Raw genomic sequence first — 26,193 nt, 5'->3', positions numbered from 1 at the left:
ACGCTTCCGTATGAGACGACTATCACTGCATATGCGTTAGTGATCTCACAACCTTAAAAGTCTTAGACTTTTGTATAGTTCTGGTTCGCGAGGGTTAGTGTGCACTTGATGCACGGAAGTGGTGGACGCTGTGATTAGCAATGTGAATGGGATTTCCCGAGCTGCGACGGCTGTGGAAAGCTGGCCGAGACAGACCGGTCCCGCCGCGCAATCGTTGATTTGAGATGACAGACGCGTCATGAGGAAGGCTGTAACCAGGCCAATGCAAATAAGACTGACGGCTGCGCGAATTGCGATGCAGATCCTGTGGGAAACGGTGAGGTAAAGAGCGGAAGATCGGTTGTCCGCCTGTTGTGGAGCTTGTGGAGACGCTTGAGCTTCGCACTGGCACGGCCGCATCTCGCAACGACACCTCACACCCCCGAAAAGCTCTTTTAGAATTTCTTGATTCTTTACATACTCTCGAATGAATCCTCACATGATTCGTCGTGGTAAATCTCTATGATTCCCGACATGTTCCAGATGACCTTCTCAGATCTCCGTTCAACCCTTTCTCGTAAACGCCTTCGCTTGTCGCGCGGGAGCCGTAGCTCAAACATCGATCGCATCGACCGTAACGCCCTTGACCCAAGAATACTGCATAGCACGAGCGACCTCCAGAGCCGAGTCGTGCGAAGCCAAAGAACCCACCAAGTATAGACTGGCATCGAGCCCAGCAGTCACACCGCCAGTGGTGATGACGCGCATACCGCCCAGGGGCATGGAAGCACGTCGAGCGATGGACTCGCGGCGGCGAGAGTCGCGCCAAGCGTTGCTGCCCTTGCGAGCGATCGACTTCCTGCGAGCATGGCCCATGTTGGTGCCTTCGGGAGCGCTCGGCGGCTCACGCGACTTCTTGATGATGTACCTGTACTGGTGAGCGTTACACGCTACCGCAATCTAAGGCCTACTTACGGGTTGTCGTCGGGGTTCTCGCCTAGGTCGAAGCGGGCGTTGTTCACGACGTACCGCTCCTCCATGACGTCTGTACGCTCCGACATGTCGCGTCTAGCCGCATCTTGACAGATGGTCTCGAGACGGACGTAGTAGTCTGGGTGGGTTGTAGCGGCAAGGCCCTCGAGCATGCCCTGCTGAGCGAGGAGCAGAGCACCGACGTCGATAGCGAGGATGGTGCGCTCTTTGCTGGGACTCTTCTCCTGGAGCTCGACGTACTTGGTGAGGAGCCCAAGAGGCTCAGACTTGTTCTTGAGGACCTCAAAGACACCTTCACCACCGGGGACAATGACGACGTCAAAGTCCTCAAGCTCGTCGTTGGCGTCCTGAGATGGATGTCAGCATAGGTTCCTTGCTTCTCGCGGGTATGCTTACATCGTAGTCCATGTCCGCTTTGATGGTGAGACCCTGGACGGACGTCATGGCAGCAGCAGTGCCGACGAATTGGCAGTTGAAGGCCTTGCTAGCTGTGGAGTGTCAACAAACATTCAATTGACTGAACTCCTAGGCTTACACTTGTCCTTGGAGTCCTGGAGAGAGCGACTGAGGACCTCAAGCGGACCTGCCACGTCGAGCGTGTTGTAGCCCGGGAACAGGGCAAACAGCACCTTGACCTGCTCGACAGGGCCATCGGTGCTGTCAGCGATTGCACTCATTGTGAATGATTTGGAGTAGGATGTGAGTTGAAATGGATTGAGTAAGTTGTTGAAGTGAGCATGAAGTTGTTGGAGGAGAGAGTAGTAGGAAGGAGCGAAGCTGTCTCAGCTGAGAGGGGTAGCTACTATAGTCTCGTGCCCAAGCACCGCGTCACGTCTGTAGCTCTCCTTCCCCAGATATGCAACCCCGCTTAGCACGGACCGTTTGTCGCTGCAAGTGGTCTAGTCGGCGGGGCAAGAACGTCGATCGAAGCTCCCCGCGTGCTGACCCTTGCTGGCCTGTCTCGATCGCATGCGTCCCTGAAACAACCATGATGAGCTGTGAGATGATTGATGAATAGTGCGAAGCTACTCGAAAACTAGGTGATTCGTGATTGATCGAGGAATCCAGCGCGAGGGCTGGATATAGCTGCATTGGAATTCACTCAAGTTGGTACGCACGGACCATGCGTTCACAACCAGTCCATCAAGAAAGCACGACCACGGAACATGTCGCTGTCACAAGACATTAGATTGAAGATGCCAAACAGATAACTCAGGCGTTCTGCGCAAATTTTCTGGCTCTCAGGACATGCCTAGAGACCGCACGCTAGAAAGCATACAAAGTAAGCTGAAACTCAATCGCTCGTTGCAGCTCGGGCCCGCTTGACTACCTAAGTACTGCTTTCTTTTGGCAGAGGCCAGATCGACGAAGCTTCTCAGCTGACAGAATAACGCGCTCTTTGAAGCCTAGTCAGCCTTGCTTGCACGCGTTTCCTTGAATCTGACCCTAGCCAAGGATCCGACCCTCCCGAGGTCAGTAGGGTGGACTTTATGTCCGAATTGATGCTTTCCACGTTTCCAAGGTCCTTTGAAAGAAGAGAGCTTATGATAGAGAACAGAGAACATGACTGAAACACAGTCTACTGCTGTCCCATGAGACTAGAATGATAGCGTAGTTGTGTGGTTGCACTTGATACACGGAAAACCCTAACAAGTCTCCAGCCTTCATTAACATAAGAACATGCAAAGTAGATGACCTAACGTCAACGTGAGCTCTAGGGCGCTTGCTCTTTTTCTTGGATGAGGTGGTTGGGACGTAGTAGAGATATCTCGTGTGAGCGTGAATGGTGGACCCAGACGCACGGACGCGCGTGTTAGCGCGACATTGCCCCAAGTGACAGCATGGAACAAGTCAACCGCAACATGGCGGCACCAAATGATTCCGACGCGTCGCTGGCGGCCGAGTTGAAGCAGACGCCCGCTCAGTCGCCTTCGACACCCACCGCGACAGCATTGGCTAAGCAGCCTCCTCCCGAGACGAAAGAGAGCTTATGGCTGCGACGCCTGTCTATCCTCTCCTTTTGGGTGGTCGTGGTGTTTCTGGGCCTACCAATATGGCTGAAGACAACAGCCATCTACAGGGCAGAGCTGCCACTGCAGGACATGACGGACTGGGCTGAGGGCAAGGTAAATCCCCCCAAAGTATGACATCCTGTCAACAACACAGCTGACACCGCGGCAGGTCTGTAAGCCAGTCTTCCCTCTGCGCATCGCTGTAGAGGCCGCGATCCCTTCCACGGATGCGCAACATCTCCTCCGTACGACGCAACATGCCCTCGACGATATCAACGACTTCTCTGCCCACCACCTCCGACTGATGCTCGCCGATTCTCCCTCGCAGCAAAACGCCTCGCAACAAGTCATTGTCGATGGAACAAGCATCCAGAGCGATGACAAGGACGTGGCCCTGGTCATCCGACTGATACCTGTCGAGACGGGCACAACGCCACGGTCGCAGCTGCGGCCATATTCGCCAACGCTAGACGTGTACTACTCGCCAAACCAGATTCCATCGCAGTCGTCGACTGGCTCGAGTCTGGCTACATTCCTCGCTCAGGAACTACACAACATATTTGGGGAAGAGCAGGCGCAGTTGGCGCACGTGTTGTCGGCAACTTCTGGTGCACATGCTGCCAAAGTTAAGGCGCTTTCTCCAGAAACGTCCGCAGAGCTTCAGCGCCAGTCCACGCGCGCCCTGAAGTATGCTCCAACATACCACCTGACGTTCTCCTTGTTCAGTCCCTCTTACGCACCTTCGCAGTGGGACATCGAGACTGCTCTCCAGACGTACATGAGCCCCCTCCTTGACGCCTTCTCCGCCATCAGCAATTTCACCGTCGATACGCAAGTACAGCTCTACGCAACATTCGCTCCGTCTGTCCGCCAGCCGGAATACGATGAAGCTACAAAGGCATGGACTCTCCGCAAGGAAGACCTTAGTGGGTTCGTAAACGCGGCTGAGTGGCCCCTCAGTCCCAGCATTGGCGAGGGGCCGACCGTCAACTTCATTCTGTATGTACCGGATCACACGCAGTCTCCACTTCTGGTCAAGGAGAATGCAGGGAACAGCTGGTTGATTCCGCAATGGGGTGGTGTACACATACTGAACTTGGAGGGCGAGGCAGACACGCCGGCTGCTTTGACTGCTGAAATGCTCGCACCAGCGATGCACACATTCTCGAATCAGCTCATCTCGTTGTTCGGTCTGCCGCAGAGTCCGGCATCTTTGCCACTTCGCATCTCGACCCTTGAACGCGTCCGAGCTGCATCCCTTATCTTCTCAGCATCTTCCACATTGGGAGCCTTAGCTCAAGTGTACCAGAAGCTTCCTTCTATTCCAGTACCAGACAACGTTGCCCAGTCTACGCAAGAGACGATTGTACATTTACAGCAATCCTGCGACTTCCTTCGAGATGGCCGCTTCGCAAGCGCTCTGGAACACGCCCGTGCTGCAGAGGTGGAGGCCGAAAAAGCTTTCTTCGAGCGCTCAATGGTCGGACAGGTCTACTTCCCTGACGAGCACAAGGTCGCTGTGTACCTACCCCTACTAGGGCCAGTTGCCGTCCCACTAATCATGGCTGCTTTGAAGGAGCTGAAAGCGGTGCTAAAGCGAGGCTGAAGGCTGCATCGCTGGTCTTATTCCTAGTACGCCCTGTGGATTTCACAGATATTGGTACCCAAATCCCACCGGGTTATATCAATCGCTGACGATTGTCACATATTTTGAAGTATGTTCCGAGGGAACCACAATGCCATCCAGAAAGAGCCATGAATTCGCTTCATGAGTCCTGTTTTGTAGTACAACAACAGGCTCACGTTGATGGCACGCTACATTAGTCCGTCGCATGCGCACTACTGTACGAATGACCCGAATGATGCCCCGCTGCGGGGTAGTATAGGATGGAGCGAGCAACCTCTACCATCACTGGTTATGCGACTCATAGGTTCAATATCAACAAGTCCACGTCCTAAATGTTCGCCCTGCTCTGTTGTCTCGTGTCCGGTACCTTTCATTGGTCTTTCCTATCCGTATAGCCCCTGAACGTACTCGGGCGGTGGCTTACGCCCACCACAACTAGTTACATACCTCCACTACTGATGTCTGGATTCGGCTTAGTATATGTGATGCTGGAGGCGGGACATTGATACCCTCGGTACATAGCGCAACTTCTATAAGACTGATCTGTTCTACGATCAACCTTCTATGACCACCCACATAACAGCTCTCATCATGCCTCTCTCCACTAAAGCTGTTGAAGATATTAAGAGCACACTAGATGGTTTCATTGGAGATGGCTCACCGGGTCTCGCCTTCCACGCTATCGACAAATCGGGCAAAACACTTGTTGAGCATGCTTCAGGTATGCTGGGTGTAGATTCCAAGGAGCCTATGAACACTCAGACCACCACCTTTTGGATTGCTTCTTGCACGAAACTGGTCACTGCGATTGCTGTGCTGCAGCTTGTCGAACAGGGCAAGGTACCGTTGGATGATGCTGAATTCATCAAGAAAACCGTGCCGGAATTATCGGAGAAGAAGGTCTATGCAGATGGTGTCAACGGTGTTGAGCAAGAGAAGGGAATCACAGTACGAATGCTACTGAGCCATACCGCAGGATTTGGATACCGATTCGCGGATCCGAGGCTTGTAGCGGATGGCATCGAAGGGAGCAGTGGAGACAAACGCGACATTCTCGATTCGAAGCTGGTAAATCAACCGGGCAGTATGTGGGAGTATGGAGTAAGTTGCACGTGAATCCTTCTTCCCGTCCCAGGTACTGACGGAATCGCAGGTCAATATGGACTGGGCCGGTATCGTTCTCGAGCGCGTCACGGGGCAAACACTAGGAGAATACTTCCAAGAACATATCTTCACGCCCGTAGGCATTGCTGCAGAAGGCGCGACCATGTTCCCCTCCAAGGAAGCGAAAAAGAACCTAGCACATATGCATCAACGCGAAACCGACGGCACCCTCAAAGAGCGCGAACATCTCTACAACGGCCCTCTTTCCTGCCCCCAAGAAAAGCAAAAGGACTTCCTCCAATCCGGCGGCGCGGGGCTTTGGTCAAGACCCAGCGAATACGTCAAGATCCTCGCCGCTCTATTGAACGACGGAACGAGTCCACAAACCCAGAAGCGCATCCTCAAGAAGGAGACAGTCGACCTCATGTGGGAGAACCAAATCCCCTCCCAACCCGACTTTGCGCGTGCCAACGTCCCACCCGCGAACCCTTTGCTTGTGAATCAAGCAGCGGATATGTATCCCCAGCCTGGAAACCCTCCTCAGGGATGGGGCTTTGGGGGTTTCATCACAATTGAGCCAGGTCAATCTGGTCGTGGGGCTAATACGCTGTGGTGGATGGGCTTGTGTAACTGCTTCTGGTGGGTGGACAGGGAGAAGGGTGTTGCGGGTATGCTGGCTTCGCAGGTGCTTCCTAATGGTGATCCCAAGGTTATCCCGGCTTGGTTCATGGCTGAGAAGGGGGTTTATGATGGGTTGCAGTAAGAAGCTTGATGAGTACGATGCATAAGGCGTTTTTGATTGGCGGTGTTACGTAGCAAAGCGCGCAAACAGAGGCCGTTGGTCTAAAGGCAGGTGATGGAAAGCAACCGCACTAGAAAAAGAACTCATAATGCCTCCATGTACAGCAGCTCCATTGTCTGCGCGCGCGTTTGCTTGTCAAATGGATACTTGAAGATATAAAGCAAGCATCCCCCAAGACGCGAGCAAGAAGAAATATCTATCTCTACTACAAGACGCCAAGTTTCTTCACTTCCACGACTCCGACTATCTACTCGTCACCCCAATCATCAATCTACATTCTACAAATCAGCAAACCTCATCCACTACATTTACACAACATCAAAATGATCCTCTCCCGAATCCTATCCATCACCCTCCGGTTCGCGCAATTCGTCTGCGCAGCCGTAGTCCTAGTCCTAACATCCATCCTCCTCCACCAAATCCGCCACATGGACGCCAGCGACTGCCATGGCCGCCTCATCTACAGCGTCATGATAGCCGGCATATCGGTCATCGCGTCCCTCCTCTGGCTCTTTCCCACCACGTCTCACATCGTCAATTTTGTCGGCGATCTGATCTTTTGCGGCGCGTGGGTCGCTGCCTTTGGCTTGCTGCAGGATTATTATAGGAATGGGTTGGACTGTGGTAGTATCTGGGAGTGGGATCAGATGATGGTTAGGAATGGAATGTGCAGTAGGTGGAATGCGGCTCAGGCGTTTGGGTTCCTGAGCGCGGTGTTTTGGTGCGTGAGTTTTGGGTTGGGGGTGTTGGTCTGGAGGAGGGGTGGTGGCAAGCGGGGAGGTGTGGGTAGGGTGTGATGATGTGCATGGTACCTAGGTAGTTTTGCGATGGATGGTTTGCAAGCTGCTTTCTCTTGCGAGACCTGCGACTGCAATACGTGCTTTGGACATTTGGTTGCTGCATCGTTGTGCGGCTTGGAATCTTGAGGAAGCCGCGGACGGGACCTCGGGACGCGCTGTCGCCTTAGACCAGGCCTGGTATAGTATGAATCATCATCAACACCGACTGAATTTACGCCTTGTAAACCCTAACATACAACTCTCGTCGCCGTGCAAGTCCGAGCTCTAAATCTGCGCTACATACATGTCCTGCCATCTCGTCTCTGATTCGTTGCTGGTCATCAGGCGTCCAAGGGGTTCGTAGATCCTGCGAAATTCTCCACCCGTCTAGGCTGCCAGCGTCCCCGTCCGGCAAGTTCTTACTTGATTCCTCGGGAAGCGGGATTTCGCACGACGTTTGCCCTAGAGCTGGATCATCAGGCCCCATGGAAGCCTGGAATGTTGTATATGGCTAATGCACTGCACAGGCAGCATGCTGTCTAGGTCTGGCGCCGTCAAATCTAGGTACATGGCGCTTATTGTATAAAGATACTCCATCGTCCGCTCTTCTTGCTCACATCTTCACGGCCGATATTGCATCACATCGCGAAATACTTGCACCATGTTATCACCACTCACTATCGGTCTTGGCTTGCTACCACTGCTCAGCGCAGCGTATCTCGAGGAGCCTCCAACTACTGCGGCTCCAGACACCGTCGCAGACTGCTCATGGTGGCATGTCGCCGCAGAGACCGACACATGCACCAGTATAGGTGCATACTGGGGACTCACAGATGCGCAGTTGACGGAATATGTACGACACGAACGCCACAACACTCTACGCATATACTAACGCCTGAAACAGAACCCAAGTCTGGCTGATGGCTGCAAAGTCGTCCCGAATAACTCTTACTGTATTGAGAGGAACTTGGGCAAGCCTGTACCATCATCTGCCACTAGCACCCTTGTGACTGTAACCAGTACCAGCCAGACGCCTACGCCTACTCCCACGACGCCTTTGGAGATCTGTGAGGAAGAAGCCGGTAGTTACGCGAGATACTGCCCACGTTGTCTTTACCGCTGCGAGAACGCGACACAGAACATGGCACAGTGTTTCTACAGTACTTTCTTCACCATCAATGGCGTTCAGAGTCAATGCTGGCAGCATGGAGGCAACGATTGTGCGAACCAGGCGGCGGCCGCTGTGTGCCCAGACCAATAGGCCATGTCGCGGTCAGGCAGTGATCACAAGAGGTGGACTAGACTTTCGACAGACATGGTACTGGGTACATGGGTAAAACTATTGAAGGAGAGAGCTGATGAACGCCAAGGTCAACATATTTACTTCATGAGTTCCACGATCTTGGCCAGATCTATCGGAGATTTGGAGGGTTACCCTGATGGATCTTCTTCGTCATCTTTGTGGGCCGTTGTACAGGCGGCAGGCTATGCACACACAAATATCAGCACAGCGCACGAGTTTCAGCAGACAATATAGATGAAATCCTCGATTTAGCGGCGGTTGAGAACGGATGAGTTGTGCAAATCTTGGAAGTCCATTGCGGTGATGAGTGACACCGACGGCGATGTCATAGCCGCCAAAATTGACGACTTGCCCACCTCTTCGCATTCGCGATCGCAGTTTTAGCCTCTTAGACGTCGATGCATCTGATACCGTCAATCGGCGTTGAGAACGTCTGCTAACATGCATTAGTACCGTGACGCAATGGCAAAACACCAGTGCGCCAAGCTGTATATGTTTGTTCACATATACTCGACACCACTTCGCCTAAACACAATGCTTGCACGTTCGCATCAGCCGGCAGGCAAATAAAGATACGCGATGTGCTTCCCCGCAATCGACATACTATCCCCCGATGCACGATCTCGCGTTTGACTCCCGAGGAGCTCATCCGGCACCTGACTAGGGAGCTTAACCACCGGCCAAGACAACGTCGACCCACCATATAATAAGCTGAAGCACACATTCTTAGCTAGCGCACGATCGCATACTAACAAGAGCATGTGTGACCTTTTCACCCCGGATCCATCTATAACAAAAGGCCCAACTAGAGCCTCAACCCCGACGAAATAGGCCCGATGGAATATATCAAGCCCACATTTACTGGTGGTTGGCGCGATGATTTTATCCCTTTGCAATCAAAATGGTTGCAGACGAGAGTGTGCGGTGGGCAGCCAAGAAGTGATGGAGGACGAATGCAAGGGCTTTTTAGTGTATTGGGGACGTCTTAGCACGATAGGGACGTCTTGGTACAACGGGGACGTTTTAGTGTAATAGGAACATTTTTTTGGTATATAACATGCCTTGAACTTGACTCAGTTACCTACATCGTCATCAGCTCGTTCTGCGTCTTCCTCGATTCTTTCGCATCCATCAGCATGAAGTACTCATTCACTCTCGCCGTTGCGGCTTTGTGCGTTGAAAACAGTGTCGCAACACCGCTCAACCTTGAAGCCAGACAGGTAACCAACATCACTCCTACCTCAAAGACTCTATTGACATCTTCTCAGCAAGGCAGTGGCGCAGGCCCTTACGCCCCGGGCACTTACAAGACCGAAAGCTCTCTCCAAGGCCACACAATCTACTACCCAACCAAGAGCACCGGCTCCGAGAAGCTCCCTGTACTCGTCTGGGGCAACGGCGCCTGCAGCACCGACGGCCGCTCCAACTCGGCTCTCTTGCAGAACATTGCCAGTTACGGTTTCTTGGCTATCGCTGAGGGTGGCCCCAACGGCGGTGGTACCTCAAATGCTCAGACCATGAGACAGGCCATTGACTGGGTCACCCAGAACGCCGGCAAAGGGAACTATGCCAACGTCGATGCGAGCAAGATCATGGCCGCAGGATTCTCGTGCGGTGGCGTCGAAGCCATCGACAACATCTGGGACAGCCGCGTCGACACCATCGGAATCGTCAGCTCAGGTCTGCTGACAAACTACACTGCGGCCAATAACTGGAGGAAGCCAGTGCTTTTTGTATTGGGTGGTTCAGGTGACATCGCTTACGGAAATGTAAGTTCTCCTTACCTGCTCCATTATGTTGCGTGCAAGATGAACTGACAAGGATTCTAGGGCGAGCGTGACTACAAGAACATGCCGGCTGGTGTTCCGACCTGGAAAGGCAACATTCCCGTCGGCCACGGCGGTACACTCGGCGATGCGAATGGCGGCCGTTTTGGCAAGGCGATCCTCAACTGGATGCTGTGGACAATGAAGGGAAACACACAGGCGGCGTCGTACTTTACCAGTGGTTATCAGGCTGATGGATATCAAGTTGAGTCTAAGAGCTTGAACTCGTTGAAGCCGTTCTGAGTGCCGGAACGCGAAGGCGTAGTCGTGGAGAATTTTATGAGAGAGACCATACCTAGGTATAGGATGCCAATCGTCCCTATTCGGAGTTATCATATTCGAGCAAAAAACCAGTGTTATGAACATGCACTTTCCATAATCAAGCTCTGCGACGTTGTCAGCGCTCAACGGCACCGAATTCCCATCCCCACACTCCACTAACCCCTCCGCGTTAGAGCTCCCGTCAGCATTCACCCACCCCACCATGGATACCCCAACAACATCATCGTCTCATCCCAGTACCGTAACACGACACACCAAACCACCCCATCTCAACACCACCTCCTCACCCAAAATGTCGACCCCCCTCGCCACAGTAGCCATCCTCTCAATCGGGCAAATGGGCCTCGGCATCGCCGCACTCCTCACCTCGCACAACTACCGCATAACAACCAACATCAGCGGCCGCAGCGCCGCCACAAAAGCGCGCGCAGAATCCGCTGGCATACACCTCTATGCTACAGACGAGGAGCTCGTTGCAGACGCAGATTACATACTGAGTATCGTGCCGCCACGTGACGCTGTGGCGACGGCGAAACGCGTGGTGTCTGCGCTGCAATCGGAGAGATGTGAGAGGGACAGGAGAGAGAAGGAGAAGGGCGCGGTGTGGTATTTGGATCTGAATGCTATTAGTCCGGGCACAGTGAGGGGGGTAGCGGGACTGTTTAAGCAGAATGAGAAAGACGTTGTGTTTGTAGACGGGGGCATTATCGGTGGCCCGCCAGCGCCGCCATCACAGACAGATCAAACTGCATGGACAAGACCCGGTATCCCGCTATCGGGACCTCATCCGCTGGACTCCGCACCCATTTCCGGGGCCCATCTAGCTGAAGTACTTAACACGCGGTATCTCGGCGGGGAAGTCGGGACAGCGTCGGGGCTGAAATGCTGTTTCGCGGCGCTGTCAAAGGGGTTTACAGCATTGGCGCTGCAATCTTTCTCGTCGGCGGAGTCGCTGGGTGTGCTGGATCCGTTGCGTGAGTATCTTGATGTGTATAATCCTGGTGCGAGACCGAAGGCAGAAAAGAGTGTGGTGGGGTGTACGGGGAAGGCTTATCGGTGGGTGGAGGAGATGATGCAAATTGGTGAGTGTTTTCGAACGGAAGGTGGGACGGCGGGTGAGGCGAGTGTGTTCAGGGAGATTGCTGGCGTGTTTACTGGGTTGGCTGATGTTGTGGAGAGGAACGGGAAGGAGGAGATGGGGAGTGTGGAGGGCGTCGTTGGAGCGCTGTTGAAGGATCAGAAGAACAAGAAGAACTAGTGGGAGCGCAGGTCTGCTGTCTTAGTGGTACGCACATGCGATCTTCCTGCATAAACGCGCATTGTCATTAGACGTATTCAGATTGGAACACCATACCCCCGCGCTATGCTACTTAACAGAATCATGGTCATCAATTTAACATAAATCATGCCCTCCGAGCATTACGGCCATCACCATAGGCCAATGTGCGTCCCATATCCATTACCGTACTCGATCCTGCCGCACTACTACCGCTGACGCCCCTCTTGTGCCCGGCCTCCATACTGCTTCTGCCCTCAACCAGCGCCCTTCGTCCATCGACGCTCTGTCCAACGAGCCTACCACTGAATTGGTGCCAGCAATTGGGCGCTTGGAGGATATACTTTTCCATCGCAATCCTGAATCTGTTCCTGTAATCACGCGGTGACGTGATGGTAGGCTTGTTCTTGCCGCGATCCTTGATCCAACTCTCTAGCTTCTTGTCCCAGGTGTAGGTGCGAATGCAGTCGATAATACCTACGATGATCTCGCGTTGTGTATCGTCAAAGCCTGCCATGAGAGAGTAGTCCATAACATTGTTCTGTGATAGGAAGAGCGTATCGTTAAACACACTAGCTTTGAGCAACTTCTTGGTGTGCTCACGGACGAAGATGGGTGTCTCAGAGTAAATGATGTCAACAAGGTTCTCGTCGAGAAGAACTTCATCTCGTTCGCCAGTGGCTTGGATCTTGCGATTGCGCATACTGCCCTTGAGATCGTAGCGGCGATTCGGTTCGCGATCGTAGAATAGGTTCTCCATAACAAGCATGTACCAGTCAAAGTCACGACCGGTGGGTGTCTTGATCTGGACTTGGAAAAGGCCAAACATCTTAGCGATGACGCTGGGTAGCGATTTGAAGAGGTTCTGGTGCGTAAAGGCAAAGTAGTTGGGGCCGAACTTGAAGAATGCTTGAACTTCGACTGGAGAGAGTGACTTCAGGACAAATCGGTCGTCGAGGGTCTTCAAAAAGATTGACTTGGACTTCCCGCCCTTGGAATCCCATTTCGAACAGCGGGAGAGGGACTCCACGAAACGTTCTGCCACACCACATTTGCGGCGGAGTGCGTCGAAAGATTGGGCGTAGAAAATCTTGCAGTGCGCCTTTACCCCACGATTGGTGAAACTGTAGCGGATGTTGTGGTTTTCTTCATGCAGCAGATTTCGTTCGACTGACTCTTCAAACGTTTCCATAACGCCATCACTTGAAGTAAAATCGCGGAAGGTTTGTCGTTTGGCAACATAATCTGGACATGACAGCGCCAATGCAATAATGGAACTGGGTTCGTCTTCCCGGATGATGATATCCGAGTTCTCCCAGACGTGCTCGATCTGTGAGAATGGATACTCAAGCGGCGTCCATCCACTTGCTGATCGTTCGGACCAGAAACTGGTAAGAATTTTGAGTAATGTGTTCTTCTCATGTTTGGGGAGCTCAAGAGAGTTTTCCAGCTGCGAGTCACTTAGACTCAGAAGTTGAGAGCCCGCGAGGCTCTCCGGTAGAGGAATGTCTTCTGGCGTCGTCTCCGTGTCACTGATGTCGTTCTCGGGATCTGATGGGAAGTGGCTTGGTGATTTGGGTGACTCATCGCTGCTGGGAAGTTGGGCCATTTCATCATGAGGGTGTCGCCTCTCCACCGGTGATTGCGACGCTGTTGTGTCACCTGTGTGCTCTGTGAAAGTGCTGTCCCCAAGTGTACTGTTGTCTAGACTCGCCCGAGGAGGAGTTGGAGTACGAAGATCTTCATCAGAATCTTCGTTCTCTTGTACAGCGTCATGGACATTTTTGTACACCTCGACAACCGGTTTAGAGGAGGCGAGTGGGAACGCGCGCACTTGCCTAGCTCGATCATTACGTCTCTCGCGCATACGCTGGTTCTGAAATTCTCGTGACAGCTGTTCGAAATGCTGCGCAATCTTCGATACCTTGTTTTGGCTCTTGTAAGGTATCGACCGAGGTATGCGAGATGAAGACTTGGATTGCTTTGGGGTAGACAACCCTAGCCCAAGTCGTTCTGTCATACGCTCAAAAGCCTTTGTAGAGTCGTTGGAGTTTGGCTTCGGACTAGTGGGCCCGTTGTTGGAGACCGATGAGCCTGGGAAAGGGCCGATATGTTTAGCAATATTTCCAGGCTGAGATTGTGTTCTCACAAGTGCTGTTGGCCGGGCCGGCGTCTCACGTCGACCGGGCTCGACCAGCCGCGGAATTTTGCTTTCAGCTGTGATGTTCGAAGCTGACGGCAATGGTGATGGGCTACTCGGCATGTTCTCAATCGCTTCAGCAAGCGACTTATCAATCGGATTTACCCTCGGAAGACTGGTAGGTGTAGGCGACCCTTCGTCGTACCTGTTAGGATCAGAAGCAACAGTTGGTGTCTTGGTGAGTTCTTCGTTGCCGACTGCAGGTGTCTCAGGATAGTTGGAGGGCACTGCAAGATCCAAATGACGGACATCTTCTCGCTCAAGTGCCTCCCGCGGGGTCTGGATTGGCAAATCTGAACTAGGCTTGGTCAGAGGGGGCGTGGTGGGTCCAGACGTCTGTTCTCCCCCGTCCACTGGCTGATCGCTAGTCGAACTCTCTTCTTTGACAACGGAGCTCAACATGTCGCGGGCCATTTCTGGTGACAGATTAGATGGCCTCGGCGATAACGCAATCGACTCATCCTTCTCATCGATGTACGAATCGTCCGCACCTGATTCCCCGCCCTCGTCCACGGATGCCAAAGAGCTCGTAGACTCATCCCGCTCCAAGAATCTCTTCAATTGCATGTTCGCATACCTCCTGATATCTCGCTCGGACGGGAAGAACTGCTGTTCAAACTCCAGAAAAGTCACATCCCAGGCGATTGCCTTTTCCTGAATGGCGCGAATGGCGCGATTCATGGGGATGATCTCGTAGTATTTGGAGTTCATGTACTTGTCTTGGAGTTTGGATTTCAGCCACTCGTGTTCCTCGTTCGCGCGTTTTAGAAGTATCTCAACTTCCTTGCGGCAAACATCCACCTTCTCTGGAATGACATCTTCGACATGTATCCCCTGGATACGAGCGCGAAGCGAGTCCATGAAGCAGTCCAACTTCTCCTCGATCATCAGATATTGGCTATTCTTCAACCTTAGGTCGCTATCCACTTTCCAGGTCACGTTCGGCTTGGGAGCGATGACCTCGTACATCGGTACGGGGTCATACTGTATACGCAGAGCAACATTGCTGTAGCCGAAGTAGCGGACGTGGTCCTTGTGAATGTCGTGGGGACATATACCCGCTCGTGGATGCAGTTTGGTACTCCAGAAAGTCAACTCGAGGTATTTGGCAAAAGAGTATCTCCAACTCCACTCCGACATAGGAAAAGCCTGGGTTTCCTGGCCACATATTCTGCAACAGCTCCACATGAGAATGGTTTGATACATGCCTTTCAGCTTCGGTGGGTGCTTCTGGACAATGACCGTCATTTGACCTTCTCCATGCACATATTGCCGAGAATGATCGAGCATTCTTCGGTCGCAATTGCCCACTTCACAGGCGACACTAGCTGAAGTGCACAGGTCTTCCACGTATTGGCCTAATGTGCAGTCTGGCGTGAAGCCGTCATCATAATCATGTTCTTGGTAAAAGCCAAGCGCAATGATTTCTGGGCCAATGCAGGGAGTCGAGGTTACAGTATTGACAACACTGTAGAGTACGGCGATCTTCTGGTGGTTGAACGGGTCGTAAAGATCCGTGTTACCCGAGAGATACTGCTCCCACTGTCGCTTTTGTGTCAGGTACTGATTCAATGCCTTGTCGTATTCTGAGGCATGCACTGCAGATAGGAATTCCCGAACTTGCTTTGAAGCCTTCTCCACCACGGTGTGGACCATCTCGGGCTGTACGAGTTCGAACTTCTGGCCAATTTCACCGGGCTTTTCGTCACTTTCATCAGCAGTGTACTGGTTCTTGAGCTTCTTCAGATGGCCAAGCTTTGCTTCGTATTGGCGGGCCTGTTCGAGCAGATAAGGTTGCATGAACTTGACGAATGGCGAAGAAGAGAGGATCTTTGTTCGGTGGTTTTCAACCATATCGCTATAGTAGGAGGGTGCAGCATCGCTAGATCGCAGGTCGTTTCCATCATGCAGCGCGTTAGTAGGATGGGAAGCGGTATCGTCCCCACCGCTTTGAGTATGTGAGCCGTCTTGATCTTGGCGGTCCAAGGCGAGAGTACCAGTAATAGAAGCTGTTGGTGTATCTATGAATTCGTCGCGCATCAGGCAAGTCTCGAGCCGAAGGTTGTACACAACATATGTCATGAACTCAGTAACGCGTTTCAACCTGACCAGGTTATGACTCTCGGCACCTCGTAGAACAATTGTGCAGCCGAGTTCTTTCTGACACCCAGACAAAAAGATGTAGGTTTTCCTCGCATTCTTGTGCACATAGGTCTTGACATCAAACCTGCCGCAAGACCCAAGATGGGTTGGGTCTATGGCCAACTTGTCGACGGATGAGATCATTTTCGAATTTGTGCATCGCGCGACGGCGTTCAGTACTGTAGGCTTGACGTTGTAGACTACGGCGATTCCCTCTTTCTCCAGGAATTCGAGTGCCAAGCCAGACACATTACGTTGTACGAGCAGGACGTGAGGTTGGAGAGCTGCGATACGACTTACGAGGTTACGAAGGTATTCCCGCTCCTGGGCAATGACGGGTTCGAGGCTCATGAAGTGTGTTTGGTGTCGCGCATACTCAATAGCGAAAGTGATGATGGCGATTCTTGGGTTGGGTATATTGCGCGGCATACTCCGCAGGGCAACGTTCTTGGTAAAGACCACTCCCGATACGTATGCGGTGTCCTTTGGCTTACCACCCGGGATCTTTTTCAACTTGATGTAGTTCCTCACGTCGATGTCATCTCCTCTATCTACATCAGGATTGACGTCATCTGTACACTGTCGTAAGATCGGGATCAAGGCCTTTTCCCAACTGGACGCGTGCGGTACTCCAGCGTCATTCAACATCTGTATCAGGAGCTTTCGTGCATGATCCAGACTGGCCTTGTTGAGTTCGACCTTGGGTGTCATACCCTGCATTGATGCGCTACGGGTGATTCTCCCTCCGGGTGGTGTTGGTGAAGGGGACGGCTGGAGTTGTGGTGTTCCCGGTCCGCTACCGCCGTAGCCGGTATAAGGTCTTAACAGGGTGTTGCTTTTCGATCGCCTTGGGGAGGCGCGGTGAGTTATGCTGCTTACGCTCAGATTTCTTCGTCGGGACGGTCGATTTCCGTTGCGGCTTGTGATGCTAATGTTATCTGCATCTCGAGCATGACCCGCGCCTATGACACTTCTATCACCAGCCCTTGACTTTCCTTTTCTCATGGCTGCCAACAGACCACCTAAACCACCCCTTTCATGGTCCAAATTCGCGCCAGCCGCAGGATCCTCTCTCAGAGTCGCGAAGATGCTGGCATGATCTTCTTCGCTTGAGCCCTCGTCCGACATGAAGGGAGCAAGATCTGGGTCGATTATGTTATCGTGGTGGAAGGCCGACAGGCTTGGTTGACTGCGTGAGTTATCGTGAAATTGATGGAAGGGCGCGCGATCGTCATGCTTGACATTACGCATGTGTTGGTGTTTGGAAGGGTGTCGTTTGTGGCTCGACGAACGGGGTCTCCCGCCCAGAGACCGCAGAGATCGCGACGAGCTCGGACGGGTCAAGGTTTGAGGACCAAGTTCTATGACATGTGACCGGCGTTTCTTTTCACTGCCCACCTTCCGAGACATGGGGATGCTGATGGTCGGTGTTCCGATCTTTGTATGATCACTCTCAACATGATCAGCCTCGTCGTCGTCCGAGTACTGAGTCCTATCCCCGTTGTCGTAAAGGGAACCTTGGTCGCCATCATCAGTGTAGTCGGACGAGTCATCGTCGTGGCCATATATGATACCCTCACACGGTTTGCACACCTTCAGGTTGCTTTGCTGTCCAAATATCTTACCTGACACGATAGACGTGCACTTGGAATCGAAGATTTGCCCACATGTACGGCAGTGATGCTTACGTCTGAAAGTAGTGAAAGCATCACCGCAGCTGAAACAAGCTTTAGCGTTCTCGTCTCGCATCCAAAACTCGCGGTCTAGGATCTTTCTTCGCATTTGAGTAAAGGTACTTCTTGACATGTTGTGTACCGCAGGCGCAGCCTGGGCTTGTCTCTGAATCTCTTCGATAGGCGCAACAGCAGGAGTGCGTATCGTGGAAGTTGTGATGATAGAGCTCAACCCGTCAGAAGAAGAGGCCCTGGAAGGCCGGTAGCCTGGGAGGTGTGAAGGACCGACATGGAGCATGGGGGGACGCTGCGGCTCCGGTGCGTGTATGGTAGTTTGGGAGCTAGCGGTGTTGTTGCGACCGAGTTGAATCCTCTCGGGGGACTTCTCAGGCTGTTCCCTTGGCTTGTTAGGCGCAGAGCGGGTGGGTTGATATTGGCTGTCGGCGCGGGAGCTGACCCTACTCAGACTTTCGCGCGGAGTGTCTGACCCGGCCTTGAAAGTCGCGCTATCACCCGCTTGACCTTCGCCTTTCACGAGCACCATATCATCGTCATCGGTATCGTCACTTTCCTGACCTGCCAGGTCAAAGTCGCCCTTCTGTCTCCTAGCAGCGCTGTCCCGGTTTGGAGCGAATCGCGGAGAATCTAGCCTTTGGGCTCCTAACGCAGGATCTCTCGGCGTGTTGCTTCTTGGTAAGTCGACGGTGGAGGTGCTTTGGCTTCTAGAGTGGGGGCCCATAGGGCTCAGGATCGATGATTCGTCGTGTTTTGCTGTATGCCCTGTGTCGACGCTCGGGGTCATTGAGTTCCGGGACCGCGCAGTACCAAGCGAAGCCTTGGACGCATTCATGGACGTCTTACTGGAGAGCGTAGTACTAGATATGTTGGAGTCGCGGGAGGGAGGCAGGGCGTCGGGGAAGTTGGCTGTTGCTGGAGATTGCATGCGCGACGACGGCCTAGAGGTGACAACGGGTGAAGACACGGACGTCCCCCCTGGGCTTCGAGTGACAGCCGCTGACTTGGAGGCCGGTGAAGTCCCGCTCCTGCCATCTTGTGATTGTTCTCTGACGCCTCCTACAGAAGCTCTCAGGCGACTGTACAGCCCACTGAAGCCACCCTGTACCAAGTCTATGCCCTTGGGCTCACCGACTGAGCTTGGGGCCGGTGGCACGGTGAAGTCATCGAAAGTAGTGAGCGTGTCGGAGCGTGATGCCTGGGCATGCATTTGGTAGAGCGAAGGCGGCTGCAGCGAGCCCCGCCGCGAGTCTCTGGACATGGCTGCCGTCAGAGGAATTGCAGTCTGCGGGTGCAGTAGGAAGTATCGAGTGTGTCCAGACGGATCGGCGTCCGACAGTGGCCTGTGGTGAACAGCATCAGGCTTCAGGTGGGATCATGCCTAGTAAGTCTGGCGGACAGCGAGGTGGAGTCGAGGATGGCGGATGATTCGTTACACGTGTGTTGCTTCGGATTCATGAGAATGAGGAAGAAGATTCCAGGCGCCGACAGTAGTCAGCTACGACGGCACTGGCAGCTGGAGCATCACGAGGTGCATACAGCTAGCTAGGCATGCAGGAAACGCGGCGGGCCATGACGCGCAGCCGCCAAGGAATTCCGCTCGCTGTTCCGCCCCCACGTCCCTCGGCATGAATTCATGCCCTCCAGCCACGAGATGCAGCCGCCGTGAATGGCGGCCCAGAGCAAACGCGTATCAAGTGCTGGCTGGGCGAGTGAAGTATCAGCCGCTATTCTCTATTAGATAAGACTCTATTATGTTCTCTTCACGAGTCCCTACACGGCTTGTTGTTCCTCCTCCCCGCACATCTCGCCGGGACCAGAACGCGTCGCGTCTCCCACTGGCGCCGCGACATCCCATTGCATGGCCCTTCGCCTCAGCGCCTGGCTTGAGGAAACGTTCGAGTCCCAGCTGCTGCTAGGCAACCAGTGGCTCCAGGACACCTTTGAGAAGAAGCGGTCTGGCGTTAGAGCCCAATTGCACAGGCAGTGGGACGTGTACCACGATAACGGATCTTCTCTGGATATCATCAACTACGTCCACTCTGACCGCAACAGCGCACTGCTGGTACTCAAGGCAGGTGATAATGCGCCCATCGCTGCTGCTACGTCTAACATCACCTATACCAGGTCGCGCCTCTTACACTCACCGACGGCCAAGTCCAGATCCTCTCCCAATTCACGCCTGACTGCGCTCGGAACTTCCTGCAGGCATTCCCCGCGCTATCGCACCTGTCCATCGGCACCACAGTAGCCGTCCGCACTTTCACTATCCGCCTCACTCCGTACGGCCCGCCGAGCGAAAGACTGCGCTTGATACTAGATCGGATCGATTGGCTGGGCGATAACCGCGAACGAGTACAGAATCTGACGCGAGAGATTCTGAGGCCACTGCATGCTTGCGAGCAGATTGGTGTCTTGCTAGAGCAGCTGCGCCATATCCGCGAGCGAGAGGACCGCCGATGCTTGGCATCTGGTGCTGAGGAAACGGACGTAGAAGCAGTCGACGACGCTACGGCGGATAACATGGGTTCAGATGGGAACATGCCGCATGGCAACGAGCTCCAATCACAGATAATGGGCACACAACTGCCGTTTGGAACACAACTGCCTCTCCCATCCCGTCCTCATGCAGGCAACGAGGAACCACAGGTCATAGGAGTGAACCGCCTGGAGCCAGTCCTAGGCGGTAACACCCAACGAAAAGAGATACGGCCAGGTGCTGCTAACACCGACTACGAGAAGAAAGAAACACTGCTAGGCCTGATCGGCAGATCTTCCAATTCAAACGCCCGCAAACCTGGAGCGACCTCTGCAAGCGGTTTCGTGCAGTCAGCTTTCGGTAAGCAGCAAAGTGACGATACGCCGACTGTGAATGAATCTCTCGAAGCACCGTCAGATGCATTGCAGCAACAGTCAACAAGGTCCGGACCAGAAGCCGGGAATGAAGAGCCCTCGCCATCTGTGTCCAATCATGGGAGGAAGAGGGTCAAGAGGGTCCGCGAGATATCGCCCGAACCTGCAGAAGCTACCGAAGACGTTCGAACCGAGGAGCAAACCATTGAACAAAGTCTGATTGAGGACGACAATGAGACAATGCCTCCGTGCTCTTGGATGGCAGACTTGATCTTCAATAGCGAGACGCTAAAGGTACCTAGAATCCAGCGGAACTGTCTGGACAGGGAAACCAGTTGGCTAAAATCTCAACCCGGGGTTCAGCCTTTCCAGGCTGGAAACATGCCGCAATCAATACTCATGGCTTGTCATCGGATGGCTGACGAGAGAGCTGGCGCTGAAACTGACGATGAATCGGACCCAGATCCGTCTGCAGAGACTGTCGATCCATCGCCCGAGTCTCTGCCCCAAAAGACGCAAGATGATGAACCTGCCTTTACCAAAAACGACAGATCTGCGAGGACAAAAGATGATGAGCCCGTGACTACTCAAGACGACAGTGATGCCGGTAGGGAGACGTCCTGGAGCACGTCCCCGGAGCCTCCACCACGTCCAGCAAGAGTCCATCAAGAACTTCCTCCTGACTCAAGCATCGAGAAGCCCGCATCTCATTCAGAACAGGATTCTGCGTCACAGCCAATGTCCGCCAGCAAGCAGTCACAAAATCGTTCTGTCGTCGAGATTTCAGACGACGACGAGCCAACTGGTCCATCATCCTCGCCACCCGTTGCAGCTGCACCCGCAGATTCTGACGATGAAATGAACATGGAAGAATCCGTTCCACAAGCCTTGGGCGAAGATCTTACACGGCACAGAAGAGAGACATCGGCAATCGGGAATGCTCCAAAGTCTGATCCCTTGCGGTCGCCTGTAGTTGTTCAAGTGAAAGAAACTCCATATGGAAAAGGCAAGAATGCCCCAGGCGCCCAAAGCTCAAGCGGCGAGCCAAAACAACAATCATCTACATCGATAGTTCATAGTACATACGATACGCCTAGTCTCTCTGATCTTGCCGAGCTTGGGGTCATGCAAAGTTCAGGCGACAAGCACAAGGGAGTTGAAGTGCCTAGCAGTGTACTCCAAGGCCCCAACGGCGATGACGCTGGAGACATAGAGATGCTAGACCATATCCCAGACGCACGAGATCTTAATAACGAGACGGCTGCTGCACAACGATCGCAACACAGGCTAGATCAAGGGACGAAGTCCACATCTTTCTCCCATGCAACGACCAAATCTACGCATCTATCGCCGGAAAACCGCGGCGTACAGTCATCACCGGTAGTACCTCACCTCGCTTCACAATCCACCAAGCGCAAGCTCATTAGTTCGCCGACCAAGAGCAAACGTCGACAATCTAAGAGACGCGAAATCAAGATTGTCGGGTTTGGAGACGAGGCTCCGTCCACAATCGACCCAGTGGCTGCGTTACTCAAAGAACGAGACGATTCTCTACGCAGATGGCGGGAGCAACGTAATTCTAGCACAAGCTTTGACAGTCGACCTGAGACTACGAGCAGATTTGCCACGGAAGATTCAGACGCAATGGATATTGACGGTGCTGTCAAAGTGGAGAAAAAGGAGTCATCGCCCAGCATGTCCCCTCGGCATCAGGATCTATATGACGAACCGAGTCCTAGACAAGTAAAGCCCGCTGCAAACCCAGCTTCCCAGCCGCCCACAACACATCCTCAATCACAAGGCCGCTCCCGTGATAATCGACCTCGTGGTCCCGTTCCGATACCTATGCAACCTCTACCAGCATCTTCAAAGCCAGTAGATCAAGATGATGTCCAAACCGTCTTCCAGTCCTTCAAATCCGCCTATCCGCAATATGATGGTGATGAGAAGCACTTTCGAAATCAATGCACGCAGATGTATCAACTGGAACAGGAAGACAAGATGGTACCGAAATGGCAATGGGACGATTTCATCATACGCAACAGGACAGACTACAGGCAATATGCCATGGACTGTATTGGCCAAGGGGAAGATCCGGAGCCATACCATCGCTTCTACAAGAACGACATCCGTGATACCTTGTACAAAGAGGGCATTATTAAGTACACGAAGACGCTGGAAAGGGCACTGGAGGAGCTTAGTGGTGGTCCAGCTGCAAGACCAGCCGAGTCTAGACAGGAAGTCCAATCTGCCCCGAAGCCAAAACCAATAAGGAAGTCACTGCCAGGTTCCTTCAACCAGCCCAAGAAACCCACACATGACCGCGTCGACAACGCCCACTCCCGTCCGCGCCAGTCCCTTCCTACAGATCCGCGTCTCCACGCCCAAAGCCCTCTCCGACCCAGCTCACCTTCATCCGGATCTTCATCACGGCCCCAGCCACGCCCATCAAATACAACAAAACGCATACCCTCTACAACCCGACCCCCACGCCAGCCTTCCAACAACTCCCCCTCCAACACCACCGATCCAACCAACCCAGCCCCCACCACCACAAGCACCGGCGACAAATACCGCGACTTCGTCTTCGCCATGCAACGCAGCGCCTCATGGACCGGCAGCACTGAAGTGAGTCCCAAGCCCAAGAAGTGACCAGAAAACCCCCCGTATCAAGTCATTTGCAAGAGAACAATTGGCTAAGGTATGTGTTTTTCCTTTTAGGTCGATCCAAAGAAACCGTGGCCACAGAGTCTGGCTGGTAGACCGAGTGTGGCTGATGCGCCGAGGAGCAAGGTTGATGTGCTGGATTGGGGGGATGTGCTGGGGAAGATGGGGTGGAGGGGTGGGAAGTGAGGTCGGAAGGAATAGCTTGGATTTGGATGTGGCTGAAGAGGATTGGAAATGGTTCAAGACGGCTTGGATCAGATGGATAATATGTGTGTTGGAATGTCCTGGCTTCTTATCTTGTTAAAGGGCTTGAATACGGTATCATGGGACTTTGAGGCATTGCTAGCACGATTCGAGCAACTATACATTAGCGATCACAAGGTCGCAAGCAATTCCACAGATTCATGCGGAGAATACCTTTGTGATGCAAGCGCTGAGAACTATGCGTGCAATCGTTCGATTACCAATATCATTGCAAGAGGGTATATACTCCCCGCCTCGTCCATATCTGACCTGGCAGCCAGTGAAACCCCATCAAACGCCTTGTTCCCATCTCATTCATACACATACCATACATATGCTAACACACATGCCAGCCCTAAGCGCCTGACGCCGACGTCCTCCACCTCCTCACACCCTGCAATCCGCTAACACCAACCGTGACCACCAATAGCAGCGCATTGAACCCAGCCATCATATAGAACGGCGCACCAGGTCCCGTACTATCGAATAGCGCACCGCCCGCTTTGGTCAGCAGCAAGATACCAAAGCCACCCAGCAGACTGTAAGTGCCCGCTATCGAGCCTTTGATGTGGTTATGCGATGATGTTCGTCTTGACGCGGAGGCCGAGCGGGAAGATTGTATGTGTTCTGGAAGCAAAGGAGCGTTTTCGTCCAGAGGGGTGATGGGCGCGCTGTGTGGTGGTGTGGCGCCTGCGGATGGATGCGACGTTGTCCCAATGGATGCGGAGGCCGAGTTGTGGAGATCTGTCGCAGAGCCATGTTCGTCGTTGTTGATGCCACGGCCGAGGAGGGCGAGGGAACAAACGATGGCGCCGATCTGACTGATGCCTAGCAAAGCTACGATGAAGAAGATCGCGCCTGTGCCGTCTTCGCTCTTGTAGTCTGGGCTCGTGAGCGATCCGAAGGCTGAGTAGCCTGCTATGCCGGATACAGCTGCTACTAGCAAGGGGATGTTGTATCGTGGGAATCGACCGGAAAGGTAGCCGAAGAGGGGTGCGGACATGAGTGCTATGAGCTGGCTGATGCCTGTTAACATCGCTGCAAGTTTGTAGGCTTCAGGACAAGCGACTTTGATGTCTGAGGGAATGTTGGAATCGACTTTGCAGCGGCCGGTCTGTAGAAAGTAGTGGTTTGTGAAGAGAGGGATGAAGAGCGATATAGCGACTGAAGATGCACGCGCGACGAATCCTCCGACGTAGCCGAGTCCGATGTTTGGAGAGGTGAAGCCGAGACGGACACTTTCCAGGAAGAGACCAGGGTATGATAGCACGACGTCGCGCGTCAGATGGGAATCTACATCCTTGTAGTCGCCTCTGCTGGTAAGGCGCTTCCAGCCTTTCGCTTCTTCGCCAGGTAGTTGGCGCAAGCCGAAGAAACAGCCCAGTGCCACAAGAAAAGCGATGGCCCCTACAACATAGAAAGCGTCTGCTACAGCTGTCGCGGGACGCTCGCCGGCATTTTGAAACTGTGTTGGCAGAGGCAGGAACACAAACAGTGCAACTAGAGCACCACAGCCTGTGAACATACCCACCAAACCAGCAAGCTGTGACGTGGATGCGCCCGAACTCTTCTTTGCAGGTGTGTCTTGTGTATGATCTTCCGGAGAATTGGAGCGGAAACGTGCGGGCGTAATCGTGAGTTCGGACGATATCGAAGCAGCTGGCGCATGCGACCTGCCACGGCTACGCGTCGGCGATCGCGGATCAGGTTTGACATCCTTGACGAGAGTCATCGAGGGCAGAATCGCCGTCACCATAGTTGCGCTGTTCAAATGTCAGCCTCAATAGCCTGTGCAAACATCCCAACTTCTCAAAACTTACGTCGCACTTCCACCCAAACTAAACAACACTCTCGCAAGCAACAGCTCCGGATACACATTGCGCGCCTGTACAAGGACCCATAGCGCAACGCCTACAATACTGTATCCCATAACCGCAACACTCCTCACACCCACGCGGTCGCTCAGCAATCCCCACGCTGGACACGCAACAAGCGCTACCAGCTCATCCACAAACCCCAGCGTGCCGACCGCATCGCCGACATTGCGCGATTGGCCGATGCGCTGTGTGATGACAAAGGATATAGAGCTATTGAGGAAGACGAGGAAGCTTATGCTGAAGAGCGCCACGCCGAAGAGGTACGATGCGATCTGCGTGCGCGTGGCGGTGAATTGGAGGCCGAACATGATTGCGCGATTCGTGCTCGCGGTGAGCTGAGCAGGGCTATCGTGGGCGCATTGAGATGTCGTGTGGTGTTTGTGGAAGGGCGATGTCGCGTTGCGGCCGTTCGGTCCGAAGATGCGTGATGTCAGAGCTGTGGCTGGAGGGTGTGGCGGCAGACTGGTCTCATCACGTGTGCAGCGGCTCACCCAGAACGTGTCCGCGCTCAGCCCAACGCCGTCCAGGCCGTGATGGTCC

General features: G+C 53.5%; 9 protein-coding genes across 9 annotated transcripts; 5 read left to right on the top strand and 4 right to left on the bottom strand.

Annotated features, from left to right (window-relative positions):
- Positions 1-591: 591 nt before the first annotated feature.
- Positions 592-1,649, bottom strand: J4E87_002852 (uncharacterized protein; the record flags this gene model as incomplete). Its single annotated transcript, XM_049374486.1, has 4 exons — positions 592-907; positions 955-1,319; positions 1,369-1,460; positions 1,508-1,649. The coding sequence occupies 4 exons, from the start codon at positions 1,647-1,649 to the stop codon at positions 592-594; spliced, it is 915 nt and encodes a 304-aa protein (XP_049235477.1).
- A 1,185-nt stretch (positions 1,650-2,834) lies between these two features.
- J4E87_002851 (uncharacterized protein) lies at positions 2,835-4,590 on the top strand (the record flags this gene model as incomplete). Its single annotated transcript, XM_049374485.1, has 2 exons — positions 2,835-3,098; positions 3,154-4,590. The coding sequence occupies 2 exons, from the start codon at positions 2,835-2,837 to the stop codon at positions 4,588-4,590; spliced, it is 1,701 nt and encodes a 566-aa protein (XP_049235476.1).
- Positions 4,591-5,202: 612 nt separating this feature from the next.
- Positions 5,203-6,478, top strand: J4E87_002850 (uncharacterized protein; the record flags this gene model as incomplete). The annotated part of the gene is made up of 2 exons (XM_049374484.1): positions 5,203-5,712; positions 5,765-6,478. The coding sequence occupies 2 exons, from the start codon at positions 5,203-5,205 to the stop codon at positions 6,476-6,478; spliced, it is 1,224 nt and encodes a 407-aa protein (XP_049235475.1).
- Positions 6,479-9,735: 3,257 nt separating this feature from the next.
- Positions 9,736-10,668, top strand: J4E87_002849 (uncharacterized protein; the record flags this gene model as incomplete). Its single annotated transcript, XM_049374483.1, has 3 exons — positions 9,736-9,819; positions 9,868-10,368; positions 10,429-10,668. 3 exons carry the CDS (start codon positions 9,736-9,738, stop codon positions 10,666-10,668), a joined length of 825 nt encoding a protein of 274 aa, XP_049235474.1.
- Positions 10,669-10,999: 331 nt separating this feature from the next.
- J4E87_002848 (uncharacterized protein) lies at positions 11,000-11,965 on the top strand (the record flags this gene model as incomplete). The annotated part of the gene is made up of 1 exon (XM_049374482.1): positions 11,000-11,965. The coding sequence occupies one exon, from the start codon at positions 11,000-11,002 to the stop codon at positions 11,963-11,965; it is 966 nt and encodes a 321-aa protein (XP_049235473.1).
- Positions 11,966-12,110: 145 nt separating this feature from the next.
- On the bottom strand, positions 12,111-17,045 carry J4E87_002847 (uncharacterized protein; the record flags this gene model as incomplete). Its single annotated transcript, XM_049374481.1, has 1 exon — positions 12,111-17,045. One exon carries the CDS (start codon positions 17,043-17,045, stop codon positions 12,111-12,113), a length of 4,935 nt encoding a protein of 1,644 aa, XP_049235472.1.
- A 161-nt stretch (positions 17,046-17,206) lies between these two features.
- J4E87_002846 (uncharacterized protein) lies at positions 17,207-19,274 on the bottom strand (the record flags this gene model as incomplete). Its single annotated transcript, XM_049374480.1, has 3 exons — positions 17,207-17,263; positions 17,724-17,950; positions 18,014-19,274. The coding sequence occupies 3 exons, from the start codon at positions 19,272-19,274 to the stop codon at positions 17,207-17,209; spliced, it is 1,545 nt and encodes a 514-aa protein (XP_049235471.1).
- Positions 19,275-19,874: 600 nt separating this feature from the next.
- Positions 19,875-23,518, top strand: J4E87_002845 (uncharacterized protein; the record flags this gene model as incomplete). The annotated part of the gene is made up of 2 exons (XM_049374479.1): positions 19,875-20,078; positions 20,141-23,518. 2 exons carry the CDS (start codon positions 19,875-19,877, stop codon positions 23,516-23,518), a joined length of 3,582 nt encoding a protein of 1,193 aa, XP_049235470.1.
- A 613-nt stretch (positions 23,519-24,131) lies between these two features.
- Positions 24,132-25,961, bottom strand: J4E87_002844 (uncharacterized protein; the record flags this gene model as incomplete). The annotated part of the gene is made up of 2 exons (XM_049374478.1): positions 24,132-25,539; positions 25,597-25,961. 2 exons carry the CDS (start codon positions 25,959-25,961, stop codon positions 24,132-24,134), a joined length of 1,773 nt encoding a protein of 590 aa, XP_049235469.1.
- Positions 25,962-26,193: the final 232 nt, after the last annotated feature.

Source organism: Alternaria ethzedia, assembly GCF_023757985.1.
Source record: "Alternaria ethzedia strain BMP 0044 chromosome Unknown scaffold_5, whole genome shotgun sequence".
Classification (NCBI taxonomy): Eukaryota; Fungi; Ascomycota; class Dothideomycetes; order Pleosporales; family Pleosporaceae; genus Alternaria; species Alternaria ethzedia.
The sequence above is the reverse complement of the archived record's forward strand: the minus strand, read 5'-3'. Positions and strand labels throughout refer to the sequence as shown.